Source organism: Lactuca virosa, chromosome 5 (genome assembly GCF_052849685.1).
Source record: "Lactuca virosa cultivar CGN04683 chromosome 5, Lactuca_virosa_CGN04683_v6, whole genome shotgun sequence".
Classification (NCBI taxonomy): domain Eukaryota; kingdom Viridiplantae; phylum Streptophyta; class Magnoliopsida; order Asterales; family Asteraceae; genus Lactuca; species Lactuca virosa.
In genome coordinates, this window is record NC_136430.1 from 294,083,646 (window position 1) to 294,106,934 (window position 23,289).

The window sequence follows — 23,289 nt, forward strand, 5'->3', positions numbered from 1 at the left end:
TTGCTATTCGTCAGAAATGACGGGGGATATTATTTCTTTTCATGGTTTATACAGAAATGGTTTTAGATATTATTTTGATAATGAGAATGGTTTTATTTATGCTTATTATAATGGTGTATTTTATTTTGAAGTCGTACCTTGTGATGACGTGTATGAAACTGTGATGGTTGTAGACAATTTAGGTAATAGTGTATTGCATATTGATTCGTCTAATGGTTTAGACAAAGCATGCTTGTGGCATTGTCATCTTGGAAATGTCAACAAGAAACGCATTGCCCAACTCCGAAAGGATAGAGTGTTGAAATCATTTGACTTAAGGTCAGATGATACATGAGAGTCTTGTTTGCTTGGAAAGATGACTAAATCACCTTTCACTGGTTCTTGTGAAAGAGGTGAAGGATTATTGGATCTCATACACACGGATGTGTGTGGACCCTTTAGATCCACTATAATGGATGCAAATTGATTTTATGTGACTTTTACTGATGATTATAGCAGATATGGATATATGTACTTAATCAAGCATAAGTCAGAAACCTTTGAAAAGTTCAAAGAGTTCAAACATGAAGGCGAGAATGAATTGGGCAGGAAGATCAAGATGCTCAGATCTGACTAAGGTGGTGAGTATCTTAGTATCGAGTTCCACGACTATCTTAAGGAATGTGGAATTGTTTCACAATTGACACCTCCTAGGACACCACAACTTAATGGTGTGGTTGAGAGGCATCATTGAACCTTGTAGGACATGGTTCGTTCCATGATGAGTCGGGCTTCACTTCCAATCTCATTTTGGGGGTATGCCTTAGAGACTGTCGCCCATATTCTTAATCTAGTCCCAACAAAGAAGGTTGCCAAAACACCTCACGAGATGTGTGATGGGTTATGAGCATAACATACAATCCTATGTGTGCATGCAACCCTAATTGAAGATCTACGTTTTCTCTAATTGAACATACAATAACGAACAACAAAGTATAAACCCTAGATCTATGGATAATAATCATATGGTAGGGTTATAATACATACCTTTAAGATAGTTATTGTAAACAATCTTGAATCCTTGCTTGAAAGACCTTTGGTAGCAAGCGCCACACATGTCGCGCCTCTAATGGATCACAAAAAAATCAAGCAACCAAGGATTACTATAGAGAGAGAGAGAGAAGGGAAGAAGAATTTCGGCTCTAAGCCTTTTATAGGAGTGCACGGATGAAATCCAACCCTAAGACATGTTTATATAGGTGTTAGGAAGGTATTGGATAAGGCAGATGTATCCAAGATAACCCTAATCCATTAACTCCCCCCCCCCCCAAGGCATCCAAGGCACCCTTAAAGCCCAAGGAAACCCTAGGAGCATCTAGATTTTGTTCCCTTACTATCGTAAGGTTCTAGAATTTCCCAATGCTCAACTATTAAACATTGTCACATTTAGTCCCTGCAGTTTCAATTAATTCATTTAATCCCAAAATTAATTCCAAATTTATTTTTGATTAAATATTAGTTAAACAATATGATTTCTAATTAATATATTATTTCCATAATACATTAATAAATCATTTATTTCGATTTTTAATTAATTTATTAACCAAGTCATAAATTAATAAATCATTCTTCTCTCTCTAAAAGTTATCATATTCAATTGTCAGGTGTGAAGGCAACCCAAAAGGATTGTGCTACTATCAATTCAAGTTTATACCAATTATAGTTATGGGCTTAGATACATAATCAAACAGTCTTCCACTTGGATAAGTCTAAAAACTATAACTACCAGTATAACTACTAAATTGACTAGCAAATTTTAGCTACCAAAAGCCGTTGTCGAACTCTGACCCAGTCAGTGACGTGTCCTTAGATAAGTGATCAAATATTCCTCTGTTCTACAAGATATCGTATGGACATGAGACATCGATTATAATCAATATCTCCATCCAATATTTGTTTCCTGATTTTTGATTTATGACGACTGAAATCAGACTACTAATTGAACACATCAATTCAGTCCAGGCTTGGCCAAGCGCTTTAGATGTCATCATCAAATCATCGAGGGGCCCACAAACATCGCTTTTTCCCGTTTATAGAAAAAGGAACAGATAAACTTCGACTTATATGCTTGTACTATTCGCGGCAGCTGAAGCCGCATGAGACGAGATATCCCACACATGATCTTGAGCTGGGAGCGGTAGTATTCGCCCTCAAGATCTGGAGACATTATCTATATGGGGTCCGTTGTACCATCTACACGGATCACCAGAGCTTGAGACATATCATGGATCAGCCGAACCTGAACATGAGGCAGCGTAGGTGGCTGGACGTAGTCAAAGATTTTGACTGCAAGATCCTTTACCATCCTGGTAAAGCGAACATTGTGGCAGACGTCCTGAGCCGCAAGTCGGCTAGATCTTCAGTTCCGGCGTCGTGTATGAGGATATCGGTGGATTCTCCACTTATGAGCTTGATCAGGGAAGCTCATACTGAGGGTGTACGGTAGGAGAATTGGAAAATTGAGAGGATCAGGGGCGAGATCACCAGATTCGTGCATGATAGTCATGGATTATTAACCCGTTGCGGTCGGGTGTGGGTTCTGATGTATGGTTGGGTTAGACTAATCGTGATGGAGGAGGATCACAAGTCTCGCTTCTCTATTCACCCGGGAGCCACCAAGATGTATCGGGATCTGAGTTTGAGTTACTGGTGGCCTTGCATGAAGATAGAGATTGCTTGGTACGTCGAGAGGTGCTTGACCTGCAGGATGGTCAAGGCCGAGCATCAGAGGTCGTATGCAAGCTGTAGCCTCTGGAGGTTCCCATGTGGAAATGGGAGCATATCACGATGGACTTTATCACCAAGATGCCGAGGACGGCGAATGGATATGATGTTATATGGGTCATCTTGGATCGATTGACCAAGAGCGCCCATTTCCTGGCCATATGGGGGAGTTCATCAACCGAGAAGTTGGCCGATGTATATATCCGCGAGATCGTTGCTCGCCATAGGGTGCCGGTCTCTATTATCTCAGACCGTGATGTTCGATTCACCTCCCGTTTCTGGCAGAAGTTCCATGAGGAACTGAGCACGAGATTGCATTTTAGCACCGCTTACCATCCGCAAACAGACGGCCAGAGCGAGCGGGCCATTTAGAGCCTCGAGGATATGTTGAGGGCCTGCGTCATTGATTTTGGTGGGAGCTGGGACTCCTACCTACCCCTTGCAGAGATCTCCTACAACAACAACTTTCACTCCAGCATAGGTGCTCCACCTTTTGAGCTGTTGTATGGGCGGAGATGCCGTACCCCAGTCTGTTGGGGCGAGGTTGGTCATAGGGTGATGGGTCGGACGGAGGTGGTTCTGCATACTACCGAGATGATTTAGCAGATCAGGCAGCGGTTGCAGACTACTCAGAGTCGGTAGAAGAGTTACGCCGACCGGATCCGATTAAGTTGGAGTTTCAGGTCGATGACATGGTGTTACTGAAGGTCTTACCCTGTAAGGGTGTGATCCGCTTCAGGAAGAGGGGAAAGTTGGGTCCCCGATACATTGGGCCATTTTGGATTATTTCCAGGGTTGGAAAAGTGGCGTGTAGACTGGATCTCCCGGAGGAGCTAAGTTAGATCCATAACACATTTCACGTTTCGCAGTTGAGAAAGTACATATTGGATGAGGACGCGGTTGTGTCATTGGATGATATTCAGGTCGATGAGTGCCTGAATTACGTTGAGAAGTCGGTGGTTGTCCTAGAAAGGAAGATAAAAGTCCTGCATAACAAGGAGATACCTTTGGTAAAGGTGCAGTGGCAGTATCGGAAGGGATCTGAGTGGACTTGGGAGCCGCAGGCTGAAATGCGGGAGCATTATCCAGAATTGTTCACTGCAGCAGGCTTCGAGGACGATGCTTAGTTCAAGTGGGGGAGATTTGTAACACCCCGATTTCCAGGTATGAACTTAAGCTTAATATATATTCAATTTCAGGGCAACTCGACTATTTGGGAGGCTCCAACTCGTCGTGTAGAGTGTTTAGTGTCGCTTATTTTTCAATGTCTACTCGGCGAGTTGGAAGGCACCAACTCGACGAGTTGAAGGCTGAACATGAAAACCCTAATTTTTAGGGTTTGCACCCTATTTAAAGGCCTTGACTCTCATTGTTGACCTCCCTCACCGTCCCCTCAGTTCAGAGAAAACCCTAATCACGCCTCCTTCCCCATTTTGTGTGTGTGTGAGAGCTTAAATAGTGTTCTTTGGTGCTTTTCTTGAAGGAGCTTGAAGTTGGTGGTGCAAAGTTGAAGGGAGAAGCTTTAGATCCGAGATTTCTACTGTTGTTGCAGTCATTCTAAGGTATAAAGTCGATACCTTGACCATACCTTTGCTAGATCTCTTCTTTTGAAAGTATATGGCCATTGTTAGCTTATTTTGGGACCATTCTTGGATTTGAGCATGTTATGAAGCCATGGTTTCAGATCTGGACATCTCATGGCCTCTATGGACTTAAAGTTCCCAACTTTATCAAGTCTTAGCCCTCATTCATGTTCTAAGTACCTTGATAAGCCTTATTTGAGTGATTTAGCCATCTTGATGCCATGCATGGACGTAAGGATTGCAACTTTACGTGGTATCTCAACCCTAGGGGACCAGATCTATAGTTTGGAGGCATTAGACTCGCTTGGAAGTGTCTGAATGCTTTAGGCTAGGAAAACTCAACGAGTTGCCCTGCCAACTCGACGAGTTGGATCGGGTTTTCCCGCTTTCTGGATACTGTAGGAACTCGACGAGTTGTTCTATCAACTCGACGAGTTGGCTAGGGTTTTTCCTGGTTTTCTAAATACTGAAGGAACTCGACGAGTCTGTAGATGCACTCGACGAGTTGGGTCAACATGCACTGTTGACCTTGACTATTGACCTTGACTGTTGACTTTGACTTTGACCATGGTTGACCAAGTTTGATCTTGAGGGTATTTCGGGTATTTCAGGATTTTGATGAGGTTAGTCACTTGGTGATTGTAGGCAGTTGAGTTGGAGCTGTGAGTTGGGATTGATATTATCGGTTCAACACTACTTGTGAGGTGAGTTTTCCTCACTATACTTAGGGGTCGAAGGCACCAAAGCCGGCCCATTGGATTGACATCCTAGTAGTTATTGATATGATGAGTATGAGTTAGATATGCATGCTAGTTTGATATGCTAGTCTAGTATATCTATAGGACTACCTGTGATACTGTCTGATTATCTGTATGTGTATTTATATGTTACATGTCGACATGTTGTGTGGGTTGGGTTGAGGTTGTACTGCTCCGTGCGGTAGCCAACAAACCCTGGAGTATACCAGATATGAGCTGAGGGCCAGGGAGGGCATGCCAGAATCATACTGAGGACTCCTAAGCATTCCGGATACAAGTTGAGGGCCGGACCGAGCATGCCAGACTCGTACTGAGGTCTATTCAATGTATTCCAGTCTGAGGACTAAGGGAGCAAGCCAGACATGCCGAGAGCAAACCAGACTTATGTTGTGGGCTCGAGAGCAAGCCATATATGGGTTGAGGGTCAGGGAGGGCATGCCAGACTCATACTGTGGGCTCAGGGGTAATCCAGTCTGTAGAGCTGTGGACACATTACATGTTGTTATTGTTATTATGTGTTATGTATCAGTATTTTGGGGGAACTCACTAATCTTCTGGCTTACAGTTGTGGATTTTGTTTCAGGTACCTCTGATGATCGTGGGAAGGCGAAGGATTGATCGTGCACCTCCTCACATTTTATGTTATGATTTCTAGGATTACTCTGATGACAAACTATTTTGAAAACAATTTGTAATAAATGGTGGTTTTTGGATGTTTGAAAAAGTTTATATTTTATATGAATTTTATGGATGTTACACTCAACATCCTACCATATTCTTCCATTCAAAATGACGCCCTTATTATAGACTCTACAAACGCCACCCATGCTACTCAAACCTCAATTTTTTTGGATGCCTTTGTTACCCCCCATATAACCACATCTCACAAACTCCAGCCAAGAACCTCACCATGCATATTCCTCAGGTACCCCACCCTTCACAGTGGATACCTTTGCTATGATCTCTCCTTAAGAAAAGATTATTATCTCTCGTCACGTAATATTTGAAGAATTCATTTATCCATATGGTTATGTTACTAAGCACCATCCTATAAATTTATCGAGACCAACACTGACATCTCTCCAATTTTCACGATCTCTTTTCTCATACTCAATCACCCATCAACGTCACCAACAACCACCCATCTCCGCCAACCCGACTCATTCTCGATCCCCCTTCTTCCTTCCTTACCTCCTTCTCACTCATCCATCCCTCTCAGCTCTTATCTAGCCCCCTCAGCTTCTCCATCCCAACCTCATATTCCCACCTATTCTCACCATATAACCACTTGTTCCCAAAGTGGCATTCACAAATTTGTTCATTGTTTTAATCTCAACACAACCTCTATCTCTTCTATCTTTCGGTCATACTTACAGAGTTTATAGGATCTACACTGCATAAATCCATGAACAAGGAATATCATGCTCTTATTTCAAATGGTATGTGTACTCTTGTTCCACGACAGGTAGGGGTCAACATTGTCAGATAGATGTGGTTATTCAAACAAAAATTTAATGTCGATGCGACTCTTTCTCGCTACAAGGTTCGTCTTGTAGCTAACGTCTGCATTCAATAATCGAGAATTGATTGTGATGAGACTTTTAGTCTGGTTGTCAAATCGGCTACCATCTGTATAGTTCTTAGTCTTGCGGTCTCCATACACTGTCTCATGCACCAGCTAGACGTGAAGAATGCGTTTCTTCACTGCTCTTTATAGGAGACTGTTTACATGCACCATCCACCGAGTTTTTGTATTCATCGGTTCCCATTTTTTCTTTTACAGTGCTCTTTATACAGTCTCAAACAAGCTTCAAGAGTCTGGTATCACATATTTGTAGAGCACGCATCTCGCATCGGCTTTACTCACAGTCGTTCTGACCCCTCCATGTTCATGTATCGCTATGTTCAACATACAACATTTCTACTTCTATACGTAGATGATATCATATTGACTGGCTCATCTCCTAGCCTTCTTCAGCAAATCGCTGGTCTTCTGGGTCGCGAATTTTCCATGACTGATTTGGATTCGTTGAACTATTTTCTTGAGATATCTGCCACCCGCAGCGCCTTCGTTTATCTCAAGAAAAGTGTGTTATAGATATTCTCACGTCCAAACATGATGAACTACAACCCGTGTCTAAACCTTCTAAATTAGTTTTTTCTTAAAAATTAGAAATTATTTATAAAACAGTATAGTTTTATTCTTATAACATCCACAAATAAACAAATAATATGATTGGATAATAAAACAACATAAATTTCATACTTTTAAGACAACCAAAAATAAAATATATTCTAATTTATAAAACGGTTTTATAATAAAAAAAAAATACAATAAAATACTAGCCATACTAATATACTGTTTTTTGTTTTTTATGGGTTTGGTATACGAATAGAATGATTATATTATAAAAAGTTTAAAAAGTTATATTTATTGATTCGAAACCAAATTATTATGCAACATTACAATATTGACCAAACTTAAGAAATAATCTTTGTGGATCTAATTCGAAAAAATAAATGGCAGATGGACTAGGGGTGAGCATTTGGACCCGTAGACCGGATCGGACCGGACCATTTTTCTGGACCCCTGGGCCGGTTCTCGGTTCTAGGATTTAAAGCCGGTCCATGTTAGGGGTGTCCAGTCCGGTTTTATAATTTTCACCCCTAACATGGACCAAATCAACATATCGTCTATTAGAAAGTCGGATTATTTCTGTTTTACAAACATATATTCAAAATATAGTTTGGAATACTTGCCTAAAAGGTAATTTACATTCTATTACACCCAAGAATAAATACAACACGAGTATTAGCTAATACAATGCATCAAAATATAGTCCACTGAGTTTTAAAGGTGGGATAAAGTCTGGAGGGAAGGCTTTTTGTGAAGATTTGGATATATTTATACAATGATGAACCATGAATCCGGATGTCGCTAGTAGCAACTTTGTCACGAACAACGTAAATATCAATCTCAATATTGTTTTTGTTCGCTAATGTTGGACCTTATTCTATGAGAGATAAATAGCACTTATGTGGACACAATATATAATGGTGGCTTTAAAATTCAAAGAAAGAAGCTCCCAAAGAAGATTTTGAAACTAACATGGGCAACAACATTGGCAACAACACAAGTAGAGCAAGGAGCTAATTCGCAAGGTATGGTTAAGTGAGGATAACATAGGCACCTAAATACATGCAAATGAGAGTATCGATGCTTAAAATGAATGAAACAAGTAAAATGTATGGTAGTTTGAATGGACATGGAGGGTAGGATGTTGAGTAGGCATGTGTGAAATAAGATAGTGCAAAAATATCATTAATTGGGTGATTTTCCATTTTGGTGGTGGAGGTATGGGGACATGAAAATTGAAATTGAATGCCATTTTTGTCAAATAGGTCTTGAAAGAGCTTACATCGAATTACCCCATGATCACATTGAAAGGTTTTAATATAAAAATTAAACTGTTTGTGAACATATGAGCGGAAATGAAGATTTGGAAAAAAGATTCTGATTTGTTAATGAGCGGATAAACCTATAAAAATGTAAACGGTGATTAAGGAAATAAGACATGCTATTTAATGTCACCAACACTAGGAAGAGGCGATATCCAAAAATTAAATTGAATAATATCAAATGATGCATTAACACTTCAAGTATAAATAGAACATAGAAACCCAACACACTTTCCCAATTTAGAGCACGACAAATATAGTAGTATTTTTGAGTTTATTACAAGAAAGATAACCACTAGAAACTAGAAAATGTAAATTATGATCGTGGGGATGACAAAACGCTAATGGCATGCAAGTTGATTAGCATACACGAGAGAAACTTGCGAAGATTTGGTAAGTTGGATATAGATCCTAACAGCATTCACATCGGAGGAGCGTTTTGCAAGTCTAAAAATCATTCAAAGAAAAACTAAATTAGATAGTACATTTTTTTTTTTTTGTAAATTGACAAACAAAGATGTTGTTTTTAGTAATCTTGGTGCTGTAAAGATGAAGCGGTCGATATAGGTTAGGCGGGGAGGCATGAACAGAAATAAATAGGATTGATGATACATTACCAACCATGACACGTGAAGTAGTATAACTGATAAAAAAATAGTATTAAGAATACCTTAATGCGGATATAGATGACAGGTTGCTCCAATGTCCATGTACCACTTGGTATCGAACGGCTGGAGACTGAAAAGCTTAAGGAAGGGTTGTGACCAGTGGTAGAGGTTATATAGGGCCAGGGGGCTGTGCCTCCCCCCCCCCCCCCCCCCCCCCCCCTCTATTTTTTTTATATAATTAGCCCTTATGTATTAAAAAATTTACATATTATGCCTAAAACTATAAAATTTGACTTTGGCCCCCTTGTTCTTCAATTTATATATATATATATATATATATATATATATATATATATATATATATATATATATATATATATATATATTCTATTTTCGGCCCCCCAAATCAAAACTTCAAGCTCGGCCACTGGTTGTGACGTGATCACATCATGTTGAGGGTTCTCAAAATACAAAATCGAGAAGTCTTTGGGGAGATAACATTGACCGAAATTCGATGTTGGCTGGTATAGAGAGTAGCCCATACTGTTGGTGTTAGATCAGACCAAGATAGCCTTGGCGGTCTTGCCAAAGTAGGCCCATATAACTAATTAGGGTATGAGCTTGGGCTACACGGTGTGTTGTTGCACACCAGTCGTAGGTGGGCCACAACTGAGGATTCACTATGGAAGGACATGATTGTCATCGCCTAGAGGGGGATTGTTACGACCATTGTTGTGATTTTTCCGGTTCTTGGAATTATTATTTTGTTGGTTAGAATTCTAAGATGAAGGGTTAGATTGAGAGAGAGCACTGACTTGAAAAAGCATGAACTCAATAGGTATCTGAAATATGACGAGACCAAGAGAGATATTACTTTTTGAGAAGCGACATTGATAATGCTTAGAGAAACAAGAGAAGCAAATCTTTGTGACATATTAATGACGATAATGTTGTCAAAAACTTTAGAAGACCATTTGTCATATACGTCACTACAACCATTTCACTTACCGCAACATCAAAGTTGGCAAATCAATCATGTGTAGTTTTGATACACAATATCTGGTAATCATGAGATCATCACTAAACATATTACTGAGGTTATCCCAAACATAAGTTGTAGACTTACATATGTTTGAGATCATATGAAGGAGTTGTTTCAAAATGGTACAATAAATCCATAACTTTGACTGATGAGTCGAGTTTATGCCACTTAGGATCACTAACAGGTTTAGGTTTTGAGGAGCCATCAAGGTGACAGAGAACACCAAATCTCGTGGGTCATAATTAAGTTCGTCTAGATCTAGGGTCAACGAGATGGAGAAATCTTGAACTTGGGAAAGGATATGAGAAGTCTCTGATGCAATGTAATTTAAAATAATTACCCAAAAGTGATTTACATTCAATTATGTAGCTTATTTTTTTTAGTTTTTTTAGTTTTTTTAGTTCGTGTTGTTTGAGAAATCAAAAAACAGCTTATAAGTTGTTTTATAAAAAGTTACTCAAACTGGGTTTAAACAGATTCATAAAACTTTTTAAAATTCTTTTAAATATAACACTTGATAAATCTACACATGCACAATTATATACTCTATATATTTCATATTTCTATACTTTTTAAAAGGAAGCTTGTAGTTAAATTTAGCATATGTTGTATTAGTTTATCTCAAATAATCCCTAATTGAAACATTGTAAGATAAATAAATGATATGAGAACCAAATCAACGAAAAGCACCCATAAATAATAACTTTCTTCCAAATGTATCAATAATCCCTTACAAATACTAAGATTTAAAAAAAATGCTGTAGATATTATACATACTTTTACTAACAATTAAATAATTTATTAGATATGTTTGATGTCACATATAACCTTCGTTTGAAGTGTTTAAGAATAGGTCGAAAATATCAAACTTTAGTGAGAAAACTTAAGATTTAAGATGATTATGACTATATTTATCTTTCATAATTATATTTTGATATTCATAGGAAAGACTCGATAATATGATTTTGAATATTGCCCAACAACACAATGATTACATATATACAAAGAAACTAGACAACAATCATATCTAGATTTAGTCATAATAAGTCACCATGAAATTCAAAAAGTTTGTGATAATATTCCATAACATGATATGGAATGCAAAAAATTTCACTTAAACATAAATAATTGGAGAACTACATTTTGATAGTTACTTTAACTTAGGCTATGTTTGGCGTACTAACTGTTAGCTGAAAAGCTAGCTGACAGTTGAAAAGCTAGCTGATAAAAAATAACGTTTGGTAAAACTAGCTGAAATATATAAAATTACATAAAAGGACATATAATAGTATGTGTTTCTATAATTAATTAAGGGGTGTATTTGGAAAATTTTAAAAAAGCTCCTAAAAAGCTAGTCTAAGTAGCTTTTCAAAAAGCTAGCTTATAAGCTACTTTTTGGCTTACCAAACACGACAACATAAAAAAGCTCGAAAAATAAGCTAGCTGTGGCGCGCCAAACACAGCCTTAATGAAATGTATTGCATATTTGTCTTATAATACTAACTATTCTTTAACATCTCTTTTATGTCATTTTACATTTATCAAAATATGATTATCTTTGATTATAAGAATATATTATTTTAAACAAAAACTGTTAAAAGTATATTTCTAAGTAATGTATATAAATAACAACAAGTTATTTAGTCCAATTCATTGTTGTTGCAACTTTGTTTTGCTATTATCCAATGATTCCCAATCTAACATAAAGGGAATCATTTCCACACAAAAAACAACTAATTTATTCTTAATAATAATAATAATAATAATAAAACAATTTAACTCACCAATGTTTTTAAAACTTGTAAACCATTCCTTCTGTGTATCCAAGTTCTTTGAGTACTCCACTCACCTCACCTTGTGACCAATCTTTGGCTTTGCCACCAGATACATGTTCCATCATTCCAGGTGGCCCACACACCTAAATACAACGGAATGGAATCAGTCAAAGGAATCGGAATTGGAATTGGAATCAGTTAAAAAGAAAAAGATGTTTCTTAATTCTTACAAGTATAAGTGTGTCGTCACTTGGAGAAGGTAAGCCTTTTGAGGCCATGTCTTTTGATATGTAACCTGTGCGTCCAACCCAATACTTTGATGGATTATCAACAGTATAAAATACCTACAATTTCAAAAACATTTTATTTTATATTTCAAAATAATAATAAATCATAAATTATTGTTTTTTGTGTTATATTAATTTACCTTCAAATTAGGGTGGCTGGAAGCAAGCATGTCAAGTTTCTTTTTTAGTAGAATGTCATCTGGTGATACATTCGCATAAATCAACGAAACCTGAAAATTGTTTTTTTTAATACATTTATTTAAAAAAAAGAAAAAAGAAAAAAGAAAAATCTTACTTTGGTGTTATCATCAGGATTCTTAAGAATGGCTTCAATAACCTGAAGCATTGGAGTGATTCCTGAGCCACCTGCAATCTGTAAAAAATATGAATTACCAAATTAGAGAAAAATAAATAAATAAAAAAAGAATATTGTTTCTTTAGCTTTCCTTAACTCACCATGCCAATGTGTTTCTTCATATTGGGAGTGTATCTGATCTTCTCAATGGGTCTGAAAGAGATTCATTTTCTTAGTCATAAGTAGTTAAGTACATACAAATTCACCGAGGGTATAATAGTAATTTAACCAACTAATGGTTGTTTACCCTTTTACTTCAACCACATCACCCGGATTTAGTTTTGAAAAATACTGGCTCATTTTCCCTTCAGGATAAATCTGAAAAACAAATTGTAACATAATTAATAAGTATCAAAATATTTTAGTTTTTCAAGAATCAAAAATTTAGTTTTTCATACCTTAATCATCAAATCAAAGTAACCTTTAGAATCTGGATCTGATATGGGGGTGTATCTGGAAATAAGCATCCATGAAAATTGATAACTAAGCATGCATAAAAAGTAAAAAACTATCTCTAAATACAACATATTAACTTACGGACGAACAACATATTTTGTTTTTCCTTCAGCATCTTCTCCTAATGGAGCCCTATTAAATAAATAAAAAAAAAAGAATATATGAATGAGGTGGCATATAGCTAAGATTAAAAATTTGATTCCATAAGAGTAGTCATAAACTTGCCTTGTAATAAGGCATGATGCAACATCGAGTCCCAAATGGAGATTTGGATCAAAAGAAAACCTGAAGTTAATGTGGATAAAAAGCTTACTCCACAAATCTACTTTCAAGAATATATTGATAAAAGAAAATAAAGAATTGGGATTATGAAGAATTGAAGATAACCTGTATAGCTGTGTATTGTGGCTGACTTTAGCTTTCTCTTGCAGTTTAAACTCTATCCATTTGTCAGGATTAAGAGCTGAAATACACAAAACCATCATTATTAAATTCAAAGGTGTATTGGAAAGAAACTTATCTGTGTTGACCAAAAGCAAACATTTCTTGATTAATTTCGTGATTTGAATATCATGAATTGTTTCAGAAAGGAAATATCATGACAAGGTGAGAAAAGTTGAAACAAGAAACTTACCAGTTTTAGGACCTGTTTCCTCATTGATTTGATCTAAATGGGCCTGTTAATGGGAAAAAAAACATATAATTGATCAGTGATCTTTATATTGGATGACCCAAGCAAACACACAACCCTGATTAACAGAATCCTGATATCTCAAATCAAACAAAATGCTGAAAATCACAATTTCAGATTTCTAATGATTCAGCTTTTCAAATGCACAAATCATATTATCCACACAACAATATACATACTTATCATTCAGTTTCCTATTGTATTTAAATCAGAAGTACAAGACAGATGAAGAAAACTACCAAATTGAAGATCTAAGCAAACAATCAAATAATCAGTAGTCACGAACTAGTAGGAACAAAAACCTAATAAACAAAAAATCTTAACGTCTCAAATCACATAAAATGCTGAAAACCAAATTTTCAGATACTAACGATTCAACTTGCCGAATGTACATATCACATTCTCCACACAACGACATAGACAGATATAAAAACGTTTTGTGTTGTATTTAAACTTGAAGTACAAAAAGATGGAGAAAATTACCAAATTTGGCTCAGAAAAGTAGTAGAAATACGAGATTCCACCAGAGATAGCAGCGATTGCTCCAACTGGAAATCGAAAATGCGTTGAATTTGATTGCGATTGCCCTCGGAAAGCATGTGAAAATGCGATCGGCGTTGCTTTGCTTAATCTCCTGAAGAATGTCGACATCTTGAATCGAAGAGAGAAGACTGAGATTTTGAGGGTTTTGGTTAACGTTCCACTCCGACTTTCAGGGTATTGGGAAGAATGTTAGAATAATCCTCTGCAATGCAGTCCACGGTAAGTTTCATAGACCCACTCTACCATCCTCCATTGGATGGAATATATCCTTAAAAAAAAAAAAAAAAGTATATGTTGTGTATGAGAAAAAAACAACAATAATGTTTTATGTCATTTAATTAACAAAGGAATAAACAATTAAATTAAAAATGGTTAATGGTTGATGGGTAGAAACTGAATGATTAGTGCTTTGCATGAATGATTCATATGCCTAAATATTCAATGATGTTTGATAAGCTTGTTAAATGGATCCGTTTAATGAGAATTTTTTTTTACTATTTTTTAATACTAATAAAAACAACTTCAAAAAACAAAAGATCATTCTACATTTCTAATAAAAACCCCACGCACATTACAAAATACATTGAAATTCAAATTTACAAAGCATATTATCACTTTTGATACACCAAAAGAATTAACAAGTTTGATTATAATTTATTTCCCCAAAATTATTTTGATGATGAACTAGAAAAGGAAAACAACACTTAGAAACCGAAAATAAATAAATGAGCAACAAATATACTAAATTCAAAGTGAAAATGCTAATTACCCATCAACATACATAATAATAAAAAAAAATAAAAAAAAAATAAAAAAAAGAAAGAAAGAAAGAAAGAAGAAGAAGATAAAGAAACTCTAATAACCCACCGAGAGATGGATTTTGTATCTAATTTGAAGGATTTTAGAGGGTTGAAGGGTTACAAATGAGAATAAGGGCGTGTTTGACAAAAGTAGCTGTTAGCTGGAAGCGGATAACTGGTAGCGGGAAGCGGTAGCTTTTATTTGTTACATGAGTGTTTGACAAAAGTAGCTGGTAGCTTTTGAAATATATAAAATTACATAAAAAGATAATTGATTAAAACTAAATAGATATATAAATATATTTTTAAGGGTAATTATGGAAATTGATTTCAAAAGCTCAGTGGCGTTTTGTTAAATGCTATATGAAGTAGTTTTTAGATTTGAATGTTTAGTTTAAACTAAAAGCTAAACGTTCGTACTGCCAAACGAAGCTTTTTGTTTAAACTAGAGCGTTTTGTCAAAAGCTAAAAGCTAGAAACTCTCAAACGCTTACAAAAGTTCCGTGCCAAACACGCCCTAAATGATATGTGGTTTATTTTGTATCTAATTGTTTTTGGACGAAATAATGGGTTTATTGTTGGTTTGGACTTTTGTGGCAAAATTAAGACTAGCTTAGTAATGAAAGATTTTGGTTTTATGTCAGATGGAATTATAAGGTCACAATTAGAGATGGGCACAAAAACCGGATTGGGCTCTCGGATCCGATCCGATCCGAAAACCGGATTTGGTCAAAACCGGTTTTGACCGAACCGGATCGAATTAAACCGGCCACCGGATCGAAACCGGATTGAAGCTTCGGACAAGAAATCGGATTTAACCCCGGATTGAGAACCGGATTCGGTTCAAACCGGTTTTTTTTTTTTTGACCGTTGAGCAACGGGAATTTTGAATTTTTTTTTATAGCCGTTGGAAAGGGAAAAAACGGCTAGTTTGACTTTTCTTGACTTTTTTGCCCTTCCAAACACATATAAATACAACCCATTTGCTCCATTTACATTTTACACACATTTCTACTACTTTATACTTCTACTTTATACTTCTATTTTCATAATCTTCCAAGAAATGAGCTCCCGAAATTCTACCGCGGCCAAGAGTCGGATGCAACGGTGGTTAAAATCTTACCAACCACTCGGAGTAAAGATGTGTGGGAACATTACGATTTGTGTTTGTTGTCGAACGGGAAAGAAAAAGCAAGGTGCAAGCAATGCGGGATGTTTTTGGGAAAAGATGACAATAGTACGTTGAGGAGTCATACAACAAAAACGTGTCCGGTTGTAAAAGGTCAAGGCGATCCGGATAAACCAAATATTACTCCCGACGGTTCGATCTTTATTTACAACAATGATGACATTCGTGAAAGCTTTTGTAAGTTCGTCATTCAAGAGGGCGTGCCTTTCAACCACTTCGACAACCCACGATTAACAAGGATTTTGCGGGAAAAAATGCAACCACAATACCGGCAAGTAAGTCGCACTTCTCTTAGACGTGATGCTTTAAAGTATTGGGATATAGCCAAAAAAGATATGCAATTGGGATTTTTAAATATAAAAACCGGTGTTTCTTTAACGTGTGATGTTTGGTCCTCCACCGGTAGTTGTCCCAAAAGCTATCTTGTCGTCACGGCACATTGGATAGATCCCACTACTTGGGTAATGAACAAACGAGTTATTGCTTTTGAACTTTTTGCGCATCCTCACACGGGGGCACGATTATTTGCAATTTTAGTAAGCGTTATAGAGACTTATAATTTACGCGGCAAAATCTTTTCTATTTCGTTTGACAATGCAAGTAATAATACCGCCGCGGCAAAAAGATTAATTGCAAAATATAAACCTATTTTGGATGGCTCGTTTAGATTCGACGATTGAAAAATTCAAAACTGTGTTAACTAGAGTTTTTGGAAAAAATAAAGCTACAATGGAAAAATATCGAAAGTTTGCCATTTCCATAAACGTAACTCCATATAGTCCTCATTGGGATGTTGACACTAGATGGAGTTCAACATGTATGATGTTTGAAAGTTTGACACGTCAAAGAATCGCTTTACAATTATTTTATGACACAATTTCAAAAGGAAAAAACCCGGTTTCGGATTATGATTGGGATTTGATGAAAGAGTTTGTGGAAATGTTAAAAGTTTTTAAACAATCAACCACTTTTTATCGGGCGTGTATTACCCTACAAGCCGTTGTTACTAAATGAATTATGGTTGATGTCCGTACAATTGGAGCGTTTTGAACAAAGAAGTGAAATATTTGTTTTGGTTACGAGACCAATGAGACAAAAACTAGTCAAATATTTCAAAGAAATGCCACCACTTTTTACTTGTGCCGCGACATTAAACCCATGTATCAATGTTACGGGTGTAGAGGCTTTGATTACCAAAATTTCTATGTCTTTAAATTTGCACAAAGATGACTCAAACTACATCCGTAACAAAATACACACTTTTAATAATACTTTTACTAATTTGTTTGACATTTACGCTACAAAGTATGGCGATATGTCAAACACTTTTGCAAGTGTAACCGACTCTACTAGTGGTGCATCGGGTACTGGTGGGGGTCGAACGGATTTTGATATCGACCTCTATAACTACCTTTTGGAGGAACAAAACAAAAGAGCACGCACATTAACCCCTAGTAGCGAACTTGGAATTTATATGGGGTCAAACTTTTTAAAATTCATGAGTGCACCACAATTTAAAATTTTGGATCTTTTGGCTTGGTGGAGAGAAAAGGAAGCACAATTTCCTATTCTCTCCGTCATGGCCCGCGATTTACTAACCGTCCAAGCTTCCACGGTAGCTTCGGAATCCGCTTTTTCTTTTAGTGGTAGAGTTTTATCAAAGTTGAGGACGAATCTTACCCCGGTTGCGGTAGAGGTTTGCGTTTGCTTGAAGGATTACTTGGATTCGGTGGAACGTATACAACACTTGGCATCACTAGAAGGCCCACTACCACAAAATGTTGAAACGGAGATCATGGATGAAGAATATGCACAAGGCTTATCAACACCTCCGGAAGACGAAGACGATGACGATGACGATGAAGATGAAGACGAAGATGAAGAATATGGTATTGATGAGACCCCTAGTTATTTGCGTGGCGGTTGAAGAATATTTTAGTGAAGGCGACATGAAGTGGAAGACCACAAAAACTATTTCTATTTGGCTAAATGTTATAACGCCACTTTATTATTATTATTATTAGTTAACTAGTTTAAAAACTCTTTCTAATTCGACGTTTGATGTATGTTTTAACTATTTTAATGAACCTATGTTGCATTTTGTGTTATATATGAGGTCCAAAAAATGTTTTTTAAAAAAAAAAAAAAAGAAGCCAAAATCGGATCGGATTTCGGATCGGATTGTAACCGGATCGGATTAAACCGATTCGGATTCGGGGCTCGGAAAACCGATCAAATCCGGTTTGAAACCGGTTCGGATTATGGGCTGCTTCGGATCGGCTGTGACGTCATCAAACCGGATCGGATCGGATCAGATCGGGTCTTTGTGCATCTCTAGTCACAATAGGAATAAAGCTTTTGAAGTTGGGTTGCGTTTATGTACTATGCTAATGGGCCGAAGTTATAGGACGATGTGTTTTTGATGATGGGTCGTGAATTAAGGAAAGTTTTGAGGGGTTTGATTATTGTTGATGGAATGAAGACTAGAGACGAGGGGCTAAAATTTATTGTTAAGATTTACCACATATATAAGCAACATACATTTTCTAATTAGGCTGGAATGTTTGGCCGGCCGAATATGTGACAAAGTGGATAGGGATTTGATTGTTGTGAAAATCAAAATGCAATGTCTTTATTTTGAGAGTAGCATTCAAGTGGACAAAAAAGTCTTCAAAGTTGGTTATATTTGATTTCACTCCAAGTCTTGGATTTGGGTTTGGATCCAACAAGTGGATAGAAGAGGCTTCAAAGTTGGTTACATTTGGTTTCACTCCAAGTCTTGAAGTTGGGTTTGGATATAGATGGGTTGGGAGTAGACTATTAGGGGGTGTTTGGAATAGTGAAATAGAATCGATTTCAATGCTTGATAGAACAAAAAATGCACTGGATAAATAGAATCATTTCTCTGGTTGTGTTAAAAAATGAAATGGAAGTAAGTTCTTACCATGTTTATTTACTTTCAAACAACATTTTTTTTTTATAAAAATGTATTATGATCAACACCTTAATTTTGATAATTTCATTTGTTTCTCAAAAACGGCAACCCAAAACCAAATGGCTACACTATAAGGGCAAAAGGGTAAAAAACCACCTCCAGGTGTCCCCACCGATACGACCCACGACCGACACAAGGTTAGAAAACAAAATTCATGTCACTAGCAATTATTTCAATCAATTATAAAAATCATACAAGGGTTTGATGCGTTCTAACATGATCAATCAAATTATTAATCACCGAATAAATCAAATCCGCCTCACGATGCGATTTATCTCTCGCGATAAAAACATGAACTTCATTATTCATTTCAATCCAACTACATCCAGCTTCTTTCACCACCCCATTTCCTTCCATTTTCTCTCTCACCTTCTTCACCTCACTCCACATACCCTTACTTGCAAGAATATTAGAAAGCAAAACATACGATCCACTCTCTTTCGGATCATTCAAAATCGCCATTTCACCCGCATATTTACCTAATTCGACATTTCCAACAACTCCACACGCGCTTAACAAACTCCTCCAAATCACCGCCGGAGGGCGTATCGGTAATTTCTCAATAAACTCTTTCGCTTCATACACCCTCCCGGCTCTCCCCAATAGCGACACCATACACGCGTAATGCTCCACCCCGGGTGAAATACCGAATTTACCCATTGTTGAGAAGTGATCGAACCCTTCTTTTACAAGGCCCATATGATCACAAGCCGAGAGAACAGCTATAAACGTGACATAATTCGGTTGGATTTTTTCATTTATCATTTTTTTAAATAATTTTAAAGATTCTTTCGCGTCCCCATGTTGTGCGTATGTTGATATCATTGAATTCCAACAAACAATGTCTTTGAAAAACGTGGAGTTGAAAAGATTTTGAGCCTCTTTTTTGCTTCCACATTTGGCATACATGTCCAACAATGCGTTTGTGACAAATGGGTCGAGGTTTAAACCCGTTTTCAAGATCTGGGTGTGAAATTGGTGTCCATGGGAAAGGCTAACAAGGTTACTAGATGCTGTAATTAGTGCTACATATGTGAATTCATTTGGTTTTTGATATGTAAGTTGTAGTTCTTGATAAAGTTTTATTGCGTTTTCACTTTCTGATACATGGGTATACCCTGAAATCATAGCGTTCCATATTACAATATCTCTTTCAGGCATTTCATCAAACAGTTTGCGTGCATCAGATGTGAACGAACATTTTGAGTAAACATCTATCAGAGCACTACCAGCAAATACATCTAATGAGATACCGAATTTGATGATGAAGGAGTGAATTTGTTTACTAAGTTCTAAAGTGGTCAAAGAAGCTGAAACGCCAAGAAGACTTACAAAAGTCAACAAACTCGGGTCAATGGATTTCACCCTCATTTCATGGAAAAGATCCAACGCTTCATGAAGATTTTCATGTCTACAATACCCTTCAATCATCGCATTGTAACCAATCACTTTGTGGTTTTGGATCCCATTAAAGACTCTTCTCGCATCAATTAGACAATTGCATTTGGAATACATGTCGATTAAACTATTGTTCACGAATTCATCTTTTTCAAGATTGGTTTTGATCGTATAACAATGTATTTGTCTACCTGGATCTAGAGCTTCAAGTGAAGCACATGAAGTTAGAACACTAGTACATGCGAATCCATCTGGTTTCCAACCATTTTTACTCATTTCAATGAACAAATTCATAGCTTCTTTATCGAATAAGTTCTGCATGTAGCCAGATATCATAGTAGTCCATGATATAACATTCTTGAACTCCATGTGATCAAAAATCTTTCTTCCTGTTTTCACTTCACCACATTTCACATAAAAATCAACAAGAGCATTGCTCACTGATATATCCATGGATGCTTCTCTTCTTAACACAAAACCATGAATTTGTTTCCCTCCTTTGAAAAACCCAATAATGGAACATGCAGTTAAAGCACTAGAGAGAACATATCTATCTGGAACAACATTATTTTCCTTCATTTGGGTTAGTAATTGTAAAGAAACTTCACTCTTTCCTACTCTTGAATAACCAGCTATTATTGTAGTCCATGTTCTTGCGTTCTTAATTGGTAAATAATCAAATATCAATCTTGCATCTTCTATTTTGTTGATTTTGGAATAGAAATCAACAAGTGAAGTACCCACATAAATATCTTGATCAAGACCTGTTTTAACAACCAAACTATGCAACTGAGAACCCTTAACCACATTTCCTAACTGAGTTGTAGCACTAATAACACTAGCTAATACGTACTCATTTGGGATTTTATTAGAGGATCTTTGGAACATGAGAAATATCGTCCAAGCTTCTTCACTGTATCCATGTTGTGTGTAAGAAGAAATCATCGAAGACCAACTGCTTATGTCTCTCTCAGGCATTTCATCGAACAATGTCCGTGCATAGGTTAAGTTATCGCACTTTGAATAACTTTTGATCAATATGTTTGCAAGAAGTGTATCAGATTGAGACCCGGATACTATGATCTGTCCATGAACCGTTTTAAAGTAGGAATTTGGGTTATCGGTGGTGGAAGGTGACTGTAAAAGCTTAGCAAGTTCATGCTTTCGGCTTCTGCGGTTGATAATTTGAGATGTGAAGTTAGAGAATCTGTAAATTTTAGAAAATTGGGGATTCATAGTGGTATTATTGCATGATGGCGCATCGAATCGAAAAATAGCTACATATAAATCTCTTACATGCTTTCTCATTCAATTCGAATGTTCATCTTCATCAGCTTTTTTACCATCTCCAACCCGCCCATTTTCTACCTCAATAAAAATTGAAGTAAATAGTGATTTATCTCCATATTTCATTTTGTACATAATTTTTTACTTACTTTTTATAACAATAAATATATTTAGAAATGACTTTGGAGGGTAAGTAACTATTGATTGAGTTGAGTTTGTTTACATTTGCTTTTTTTTTTTACCCAATATACCATCGAACTTGTTGTTTGTGTTCATCATAACCCTTTTAACCAGACTATCACTTATTAAAAGCCGATCAAAAAGGTTATGGTGAACACAAACAACAAGTTCGATGGTATACTCGATAATAAAAATAGACCATATATGAACAAACTCAATAGTTAGTTACCCTCCTTAGTCATTTTCCCAATATATTCCTGTTATATTTCATGGGGTAATGAGAACTTGAGAAGTCTTTAAGTCTTACAAAATGTATGGATTTATCTTTTTGCGTATTATAGGTTCGTTATGCAATTTTTTTTTTCAATTATGCTTTTTTGTGTATTTTTAGTTCATTAAAGTTCTTACGTTTGCCAGAAGTGTTTGGTTTTACCCGTTTTTCTTGTTCATAAAAACCCTTAAGTTTGGTTTTCATGGGGTAATGATACAAAAGCCTTTAAGTTTGACGGAAATGTATGGATTTATCATTTACGTAATGTAGGTTCACTAAAACAACATGTAAGCAATTTTTTTTCAATTGTACCCTTTTGTGTGTTTGTAGTTCATTAAAGCTCTTACGTTTGGCAAAAAATGTTCGTTTTTACCCATTTTTCTTGTTCATAAAACCTTTCAGTTTGGTTTTCTGATTCATTAAAGCCCTTAACTTTGCCAGAAATATTCGATTTTACCGCTAAATATAAAAAAGTTGTAAAATCGAAAAAAGTTGTTAACATCCGGTTTTAATGAGCCTAAAATCCGTAAAAGGGTAAATCTATACATTTTTGCCAAATTTAAGGGCTTTTATGTCATTATCCCTATATTTCATTATGTAAGTTAGATTGTCTAACAAATCCTTTTTTATTAGTTAGATTTTAACATATATATATATATATATATATATATATATATATATATATATATATATATATATATATATATATATATATATATATATATAGCTAGGTTCAAATGGATTGACATTTATTGTGCGGACGTGTGGACAGTGCTATTATGTGAGAATGACAAAGAAAATATGTTGTTTGATAATGTGAATACGTTCAAATTATATAATTATTGTCAT

General features: G+C 36.2%; 2 protein-coding genes across 2 annotated transcripts; both read right to left on the minus strand.

Moving 5' to 3' along the window:
- Nucleotides 1-11,805: 11,805 nt before the first annotated feature.
- LOC145117335 (NADH-cytochrome b5 reductase-like protein) lies at nt 11,806-14,551 on the minus strand. The gene is made up of 12 exons (XM_079053634.1): nt 14,261-14,551; nt 13,721-13,763; nt 13,474-13,549; nt 13,312-13,371; nt 13,168-13,218; nt 13,029-13,083; nt 12,878-12,948; nt 12,732-12,783; nt 12,571-12,648; nt 12,416-12,505; nt 12,219-12,332; nt 11,806-12,131 (listed from the first exon to the last, which is right to left on the minus strand). Exons 1-12 carry the CDS (start codon nt 14,426-14,428, stop codon nt 12,006-12,008), a joined length of 984 nt encoding a protein of 327 aa, XP_078909760.1. The 5' UTR covers nt 14,429-14,551; the 3' UTR covers nt 11,806-12,005.
- A 4,920-nt stretch (nt 14,552-19,471) lies between these two features.
- Nucleotides 19,472-22,049, minus strand: LOC145117761 (Tetratricopeptide repeat (TPR)-like superfamily protein). Its single transcript, XM_079054072.1, has one exon. It carries the CDS (start codon nt 22,008-22,010, stop codon nt 19,494-19,496), a length of 2,517 nt encoding a protein of 838 aa, XP_078910198.1. The 5' UTR covers nt 22,011-22,049; the 3' UTR covers nt 19,472-19,493.
- Between the last annotated feature and the right edge of the window lie 1,240 nt (nt 22,050-23,289).